This window comes from Acyrthosiphon pisum, chromosome A2 (genome assembly GCF_005508785.2).
Source record: "Acyrthosiphon pisum isolate AL4f chromosome A2, pea_aphid_22Mar2018_4r6ur, whole genome shotgun sequence".
NCBI lineage: Eukaryota > Metazoa > Arthropoda > Insecta > Hemiptera > Aphididae > Acyrthosiphon > Acyrthosiphon pisum.
This window is the reverse complement of record NC_042495.1, coordinates 17191557-17201454: the sequence shown is the minus strand read 5'-3', so window position 1 is coordinate 17201454 and position 9898 is coordinate 17191557. Positions and strand designations below refer to the sequence as shown.

At 25.5% G+C, this 9898-nt stretch overlaps 1 protein-coding gene across 1 annotated transcript in view; it reads right to left on the bottom strand.

Annotated features, from left to right (window-relative positions):
* Positions 1–6347: 6347 nt before the first annotated feature.
* Positions 6348–9898, bottom strand: part of LOC107883900 — a 4863-nt gene continuing 1312 nt past the window's right edge. Inside the window, exons 2-8 of the mRNA XM_016804833.2 lie at positions 8987–9097; positions 8544–8655; positions 8269–8379; positions 7960–8091; positions 7292–7506; positions 7091–7195; positions 6348–7022 (exon numbers count right to left, since the gene is read on the bottom strand). Of these exons, the coding sequence (XP_016660322.1) occupies positions 6888–7022; positions 7091–7195; positions 7292–7506; positions 7960–8091; positions 8269–8379; positions 8544–8655; positions 8987–9097 (921 nt within the window). The 3' untranslated portion in view covers positions 6348–6887. The remainder of the gene's footprint in view (positions 7023–7090; positions 7196–7291; positions 7507–7959; positions 8092–8268; positions 8380–8543; positions 8656–8986; positions 9098–9898) is intronic.

Sequence of the window (9898 nt, the reverse complement as noted above, 5' to 3'; positions counted from 1 at the left end):
TCACAAATATGTATATATCTTCTGTTTCGAACAATTATTGCTGAATAAATTATTTTATTATGTTATTACCAAAACACCAGCTTTATATATATATATATATATATATATATATATATATGTTTACAATACTTATAAATTTATCGAATAATTATAATATGTAGCTATATGAATGCTAGGTACATTATTATCACACGCCAGTCACCACCGTTATTACCTACAAACCGTTCGATATATTAAATAATGTAAATATATTAATTCGTCTACAAAAGTATATGCAGAAATACGCTATAATAAATTTTCTATTACATTAATACTATAATTATCATATAAATTGTCGGGTTTTTATATGTATGTTTAATCTATGGCCGTCCTCCTACCAACCCAAAGGCCACAGCCTACAATGTCCATTCATATGGACTATATAGTTCATGATACCTGGTAATGACTGGCCTACTGTGAGTAGGAACTAAAATAGTGATCTCAGACCGCGGATAGAAAAAATAAACTATATTAGTGATCGAACTATTGTAAGGCTTTCATTATTCTTCGAAGATTTTAAGCCACGAGCACACAACAAAGATAATTATGAAATTAAAAACTTGTGCTATCATATAATAAAAGTGGAACCTCCGAGGAAAAACAGAGAAGTTCCACCATCCAAAAATTGCCAAATATTTGGTCTCACTCAAAACTACTGTTTCAAAACACCAAAGTAAACAAATTTGACGAACCAAATAAAATATCTCAATATCTCATCGAGTTAAGACTAAAAGGTTTAACTGCAATACAATTGAATAATTAAATTTTCAAATTAATTATTATTTGTACATTATGTTACGAACATTTAAACTACAAAAAAAGTTGACCCTATCAAAGAACTTAGTGATCGAACTATTGTAAGGCTTCCAATATTCTACAATGATTTTGAGCAACGAGCAAACAACAAAGATATTTATGATATTAAAAACTTGTGCTAAATATAATAAAAGTGGAACCTCTAAGGAAAAATAGAGAAGTTCCTTCATGCAAAAATTGCAAATATTTGGTCACGCTCAAAACTACTGTTTCAAAACAGCAAAGTGAACAAATTTGACGAAACAATAAAAATATCTCAACATCTCACAGAGTTAAGACTTAAAGGATTAACTGCAATACAATTGAATAATTAAATTTTCAAATTAATTATTATTTGTACATAATGTTACGAATATTTAAACTAAAAAAAAGTGGACCCTACCAACAAGCTTAGTGATCGAACTATTGTAAGGCTTTCATTATTCTTCGTAGATTTTGAGCCACGAGCAAATAATAATAAAGTTTCGATAACCAAATTAATTTATTATAAAAAGTAAAATAACCAATATAAAATTATATTTCTTCATTCCTATAATGCGAGTTGATGAGTATTCCACCAAAATTGGATAAACAGATGCATTACTTAAACACAAATATTTTTTTAATTTAATTAAAATATATCTATATTGACATTTAAGTTAAAAAAATTAAAATTATAATTATTAATCATTGATAATATTACACATAATAATTAGTTATAATAAATAAATACATTTTATTCTCTGCATAGAATTTATAATTAATGACAGTAAATATTTTCATATTACCTACATTATATTTTGGTTCTAAGTATTGAGTTTTATTAATAACAATATAAAATACAAATTTTAATAAATATAATCATTGTATCTATCTATAACAGTAATATTAGATTATTAATCTATTGATATTTTTAATAAATACATAATGAGTTGAACTTTATGTTCCTAAAAATTTGTTAGTTTATACTACATTACTTTTATAACAATAATAATATATTAATTTGAAAATATTTAAATCCCTCCGACAAGCTGATAGCTTGTGGTGGAGAGTTTACAATTACACAAAATAATATTTTAAAATTAAAAAATATAACATTACAAAAGCGTTTAAATATTTGTGTTTCAAATATAATTTAAAATGTTTTACATATTAAAAATGTTATATATTAATTTTAAGAATTCTACATAAATGTATTGCTACTTGCAAAATAGAAATGTTTGTACCAAAATGTTTATTAAATTTAGGAATAATTATATATACATATCTATATGAGTCATATAATTACCCAGTAATTCAAAATTGATCGGACGAGCAATATATATATATAGAGGTTAAATTAATTCTAAATTAAATACATTTTTACATCATTAAAGTCATTATTTGCTTATTATAGTATTTGTTTGTAATACCTAGTTACAAAGTAAATATCGCATACAATTTCATAATTTATTTTAATGAACAACTATAGATATTACCTACTTAATGATTTACATTGATATTTAATTTACTATTCATAATAATACATTATGAGAAAATTGTTAGGTGCCTTTCTAAAAAAATGTTAGTCTACCCCATAAGAATTATAAGTTACTACTTACTATTGATTATAATTAATTAAATATACATTTTATGAATAGGTAATAATTAAAAATGTACCTAATATAGTTACAAAGTTAACAATGTATAATATGTTACAACAACTTGTGCTTCATAAAATGTACCTGTTTAGTTATACTACTACTAATAAAGAGTTGAATAGGTTCCTAAAAATATGTTAATCTAATAATTATAACTAGTTATAAATAATGACTGATCTTATTACATATTAAGTAAATAACACCTACGATGCTACAATCTTTTTACCATTTGGTAATGATCTCCGAACATTCCATTTAGTGTTTGTTATTTGTTGGTATTCTGATATCCATTTGTCAATATCTTCAATATTCTGTAAGTCACTCCTGACTTCCTTAATACAATTTTTATTCCCAGAAACCTTTTCATTATTAAAGATTTGAGGATACATCAGGACTCAGGAGAAGAATAAGTAATAAAAATATAATAACAAAATCAGTAGATATAATATTATTGTTCAAAAATCAAAAGTCATAACCTCATAACAAAATTATTATTATAATTATTGTTATTATTATAAGTTAAAAATGATAATTTTGATAATTATGATACCATTCATAAAAAGGCGGCAAATGTATATAATTAAATTATAAGTTAAATTGATAGTTTTGATAATTAAAAACTGTTAGGCAGCAAATTTAAATAGACCAATCAGGAGCATCAAATCGATCCCGGGTCTATAACAGGGTGCAGTATGTTAAAATGCACCCCGGGGCCCATTGAACTGGGACCCCAGCCCAACATTATCCCTAAAATATATTTTTTAACGCATCCAATACAGTTTTCAAGAAAAAAGATATTTAATTAGGTAGGTATAGGTATAATAGGTAAATTATTATTAATAATTATAAAATGAAATTGTATTCTCAATTTCATATCACGAAAAATTGCTATAAATAAAGAACTACATTTGACAACAATTTTGTTTATTTTTTATTTTTTTTGACCATTTTAGATTACCAATTTAACTATTTAAGTACCAAATACCTATAAAAAAAGATAGTTGTAAGAAAAAATTATTTAGCTCTTGTAAATTAGGTATTGACTAATTAATGTATCAAAATTGATCATTTGACTGTCAAAATCTTCAGAAAAAAAGCTTTACCAGAATCCATCAAAAAATATAGTGGTTACCATTTGGAAAAATAAAGACAATTTTAATATTGATACATCTGCGTGTTTAAAATTGTATAAAAAAATTGCATGTTAAAAATAAAAAAAAAAAGTATTTTTTGTTCTAACTAAATTCCATAATATTTATTTTAGATTCATAATTGTTAAAAAAAACCGAGTACAATGACATACGATACACCCTGTATATTTTTTGAATAGTAAAAAATTATACAATAATATAAAGTCGTTAATATGTAATGATACAATTTTTTTGAAGTTAGAGTTAAAAGGGGGCCCACAAAGTGTATGGTGTCCAGGACCCAATTGATCCTTAATCCGGGCTTGCAAATATATTAATGATATAAAAAACTTTTGCTATCATATTATAAAAGTGGAAACTCTACAAAAAGTATAGAAGTTCCACCACGCAAATATTGATAAATATTTGGTCACGCTCAAAACTACATAATGTTACGAACATTTAAACTAAAAAAAAAAGTTGACCCTAACAACAAGCTTAGTAATCGAACTATTGTAAGGCTTTCATTATTCTTCGAAGATTTTGAACCGCGAGCAAACAACGAATATATTTATAAAATAAAAAACTTGTGCTAAATATAATAAAAGTGGAACCACCAAGGAAAAATAGACAAGTTCCAACATTCAAAAATTGCCAAATATTTGGTCACGCTCAATACTACTGTTTCAAACAGCAAAGTGAACAAATTTGACGAACCAAACAAAATATCTCAATATCTCACAGAGTTAAGACTTAACGGATTAACTGCAATACAATTGAATAATTAAATTTTCAAATTAATTATTATTTGTACATTATGTTACGAAAATTTAAACTGGAAAAAGAGTTGACCCTATCAAAGAACTTAGTGATCGAACTATTGTAAGGCTTTCATTATTCTTCGAAGATTTTGAACCGCGAGCAAACAACAGAGATATTTATGAAATTATAAACTTGTGCTAAATATAATAAAAGTGGAACCACCAAGGAAAAATAGACAAGTTCCAACATTCAAAAATTGCCAAATATTTGGTCACGCTAAAAACTACTGTATCAAAACAGCAAAGTGAACAAATTTGACGAAACAATAAAAATATCTTAATATCTCGCAGAGATAAGACTAAAAGGTTTAACTGCAATACAATTGAATAATTACTTTTTCAAATTAATTCTTTAATGTTATGAACATTTAAACTAAAAAAAAAGTTGACCCTATCAACAAGCTTAGTTATCAACTATTGTAAGGCTTTCATTATTATTCGAAGATTTTGAACCGCGAGCAAACAACCAATATATTTATAAAACAAAAAACTTGTGCTAAATAAAATAAAAGTGGAACATCCAAAGAAAAATAGACAAGTTCCAAGAAGCAAAAATGGCCAAATATTTGGGTCACGCTCAATACTACTGTTTCAAACAGCAAAGTGAACAAATTTGACGAACCAAACAAAATATCTCAATATCTCACAGAGTTAAGACTTAACGGATTAACTGCAATACAATTGAATAATTAAATTTTCAAATTAATTATTATTTGTACATTATGTTACGAAAATTTAAACTGGAAAAAGAGTTGACCCTATCAAAGAACTTAGTGATCGAACTATTGTATAAGGCTTTCAATATTCTTCGAAGATTTGAACCGCGAGCAAACAACAGAGATATTTATGAAATCATAAACTTGTGCTATCACATATTAAATGTGGAACCTCCAAGGAAAAACAGAGTCGTTTCACCATGCAAAAATTGCCAAATATTTGGTCACGCTAAAAACTACTGTTTCAAAACAGCAAAGTGAACAAATTTTACGAAACAATAAAAATATCTCAATATCTCGCAGAGGCAAGACTAAAAGGTTTAACTGCAATACAATTGAATAATAACTTTTTCAAATTAATTATTTAATGTTATGAACATTTAAACTAAAAAAAAAGTTGGCCCTATCAACAAGCTTAGTTATCGACTATTGTAAGGCTTTCATTATTCTTCGAAGATTTTGAACCGCGAGCAAACAACCAATATATTTATAAAACAAAAAACTTGTGCTAAATAAAATAAAAGTGGAACATCCAAAGAAAAATAGACAAGTTCCAAGAAGCAAAAATGGCTAAATATTTGGTCACGCTCAATACTACTGTTTCAAACAGCAAAGTGAACAAATTTGACGAACCAAACAAAATATCTCAATATCTCACAGAGTTAAGACTTAAAGGATGAACTGCAATACAATTGAATAATTAAATTTTCAAATTAATTATTATTTGTACATTATGTTACGAAAATTTAAACTAGAAAAAGAGTTGACCCTATCAAAGAACTTAGTGATCGAACTATTGTAAGGCTTTCAATATTCTACAATGATTTTGAGCAACGAGCAAACAACAAAGATATTTATGATATTAAAAACTTGTGCTAAATATAATAAAAGTGGAACCTCTAATGAAAAATAGAGAAGTTCCTTCATGCAAAAATTGCAAATATTTGGTCACGCTCAAAACTACTGTTTCAAAACAGCAAAGTGAACATATTTGACGAAACAATCAAAATATCTCAATGAAATCTCACAGAGTTAAGACTAAAAGGTTTAACTGCAATACAATTCAATCATTACATTTTCAAATTAATTATTATTTGTACATAATGTTACGAACATTTAAACTAAAAAAAAGTTGACCCTACCAACAAGCTTAGTGATCGAACTATTGTAAGGCTTTCATTATTCTTCGTAGATTTTGAGCCACGAGCAAATAATAATAAAGTTTCGATAACCAAATTAATTTATTATAAAAAGTAAAATAACCAATATAAAATTATATCTCTTCATTCCTATAATGCGAGTTGATGAGTATTCCACCAAAGCGCGTATCGTTAGCTTGTTTTATCAATAATTAACCTGTATTACATAGTTAGTAGAACGTAGGTATAGCAGAGACTATAATATAATAATGTGTAAACATATTATAGAAGAACAGTTAAAAAATGTATTGTCGATAACCTACCATTAGGATAATAATATATGAGTATACGACTTTTGTCTTTTACTAATTGTATGCGTTATTACTTATTTGATTATATTTAATAAAATAATTATTGAACATAATTCAATATGTTAATTAAATATATATTTTTTTTTTCTAAAAAGACATGGACAATGATTTTGTCCGGGCCCCACGAAAACAAGGGCCGGCCCTGTATTCATAGAAAAATGAAATTCGTGAATATCATAATTAAATTTTTAAAAATACAATAAATTACTAATAATATTTCTATCCAGTCTTCACTGCTAAGATATTATCTCCAAAGGAAAAGATTCATTCTTAAATATCTTTTGAATTTCGTCATTAAGAGACACGCTATTTTCTAATTTTTTTAAAATTACTTTTGGTTTTCTCCCTTCTCCGGAGTATGCTTTATATTCCTGTGAATACAAAATATATTTTTAATTATTTAAAATATTATACTGGTATACTTTTAAAATAAACATACCATAATATATGTTTTGCCTCTTAATGAATCTAAAAAAAGCCTTATCGCGGGATTTAAAATCTTATGTAAACCCCCGAGTGCCACTCTTCGTACCATTATTGGTAACTAAAAAAATATCATTGTAATTAGTACAATAAATTTGGTTAGCCATTTGAAAAATTAATTTTACGAAGCAAAAGTATTATTATATTGTCTACTCACGTTATTTAATGAAACATATGTGGGCAATAAAAATATATTTTTTGATGGGATCATTTCAATTTGACCAATATCGATTAAAATACATTTCACCGCATTATTTGCATTGTCAAAATTCGATTCCATGATCCAACCTCTATAAATCCCTCCATTATTCTTTGTAGAATATACTGCCACATAATCATTAGCCTTAACAGGAACTGGTTTGTATTTTTCACCTAATAATATAAATGCTAGTATACACTATACACATCAAAACAAGTTCAGTTTAATATTTACAAACAATTTTAAACCAAAACAATAAATACTAATAACAGTAAATTATATATTTTATAATAAAATATCTAAAATATGGTTCATAACCAATATAATGTCTCAAACAAGTTAAGCTTGTTGGAAATAATGTTAACGTGAAATATTATACAGATAGGCACTTACTCCAAATTTGTCAATATCAAACAATTATCACAAATAAGCGAAATATTAAGTACTATTTTTAACCCATTAGTTTTAGTTTTAATTGTTAAAACCCCTGCTATTATGCACACCCTTTCTACCTGAGTGTTAGTTCACTAAATTACTTGAAACAGTTGTGTATGTTGGAAAGTTGCTTATCTCAGAAATTCTTTTAGTTTTAGAAATAATATATTTGACTGAAGATTAAAACTTACTATTTTCTCCTTTTAGTTGGTCTAAAACATTTTTAAATTCTTCATATAATCTTATATTTCTTACAAAAATCTCATCGACATTACATCCACTTAAAAATTCAACATGATCTCCATTTCGCCATTTATTTGAATCTGAATTTAAATATATATTTAATAAATAATTTTAATTACAATTGAAGGATATACTATGCATTTTATACAAAAATTAAAAAAAATTGAACATTTCTTTAAAATTATTAAAATAATTAGAAGTAATGTAAAATTAAAACCTATAAAAAAAATGTTTAGTTAGCAACAATATTCTTTTACCATTATTTTTTTTAGTTCTCAATTCAATATTTGATATGACTTCTAGTTCAGGTGAATTTATCGACAGTGTCTCGTTTTTAGTAATATTTTGTGGTTTTTCAATAGAATCTTCTACAAATCAAAAATATTATTATGAAATATTGAAGTACTTTTATATATTTGTACAGGCGTAAGTTCTGATTCATAAAATAATAATTATTTAAAAATATACTATTATTTATTCAACAAATAAAATGAAAGATTGATACTAGATAATATAACTATAATAATATTACCACTTTGTATTGATATATATTTCAATATATATTTAGAATCAATATATGTTCCATTTTCTATATCTTTTAACTTTACATTTTGCAGACAATTTTTAGAGTTTTCATCGAATTCCTAAAAAATATTAAATATATAAATTTAAATAACATTTAATTTTAAAATTATAATAAACATGAATATAATAAAATAATACTGTTTGTAAAATAATATTTGAGTAACCATTATTTGTCTTCTCATAAGTTTCAAATAATAATAATAAAATTGTGTAGCATTAATCAATGTTATTGTTTAATATAAACATAAATGTGATAGAATATTAACATTATTTTTTAGAATAACTCATTGAATAAGTTATATTTTCTTATTAGTTGATTAATTACAATTATAAAAATTTATGATACATATCTATTTTCTAATAATCTTAAGTATAGTATACATTACATACAATCACAAATGGCTTTTCAACGTCACAAAATGTTCGAAACATATTTTTAATTTGTTCGGTAGTTCGAATATCTTTTAAATCACTGAGTCCTATTTTAACAGCTCTTCCAGGCTGAAATTGTAGAAATAAAAATATATAGAAATATAGATTAGACTTACATGACTAATACATATCTATGACTTATTTGACACTATACATGTAAGACAATACATGTATCTCATAAGTTTAGATTTATTTTTGTTGCACAATAAATGATAATATAAACTCAGTGTTAACTTGTATTTAATATTTATACTAATTGATAGATTAATTTTTGATTAAGTACTTGATGACACTAGTTAATGTCTTTAAATTATATATTAATATATAACAAAATATAACAAATTTTCGTTCACTCTAGTAATTAAAACTATTGATAATATTATAATGATTGTTATTCGATTAACAGCTGTCAATAATTATATATATTTTGAGGTCATGTTTTTTTTTTGCCTCAGTCTGTGTAATGTTTCTCTCAACTTAATAAAAGTGTGTTCGTTACTAAATAGTGTAATTACTTAATACTTTTCTTTAGGTTATGGGCCCAGAAAGTTATTAATTACCTATTATAGTTATGTCTAAACGAACTGAAGAGAAATACGGTATATGTTAATTTAATGGACAGAACTACAGCAACTGGAAGTTTCGGGTAGAAACTTTGCTAGAAGAATATGGTGTTAAGGAATGTGTTGATAATACTCCTCCGTCAGATCCAGCAAAACTGTCAGCTTGGAATATTAATGACAAGAAGTGTATGTCATTATTGGTTCAATGTATAGCTGATATTCATTTAGAGTATGTTAGAGGTAAGGCATCAAAGGAAGCGTGGGATTGTCTTGCAGCAACATTTGAAAGAAAGGGAATTTCTGGACA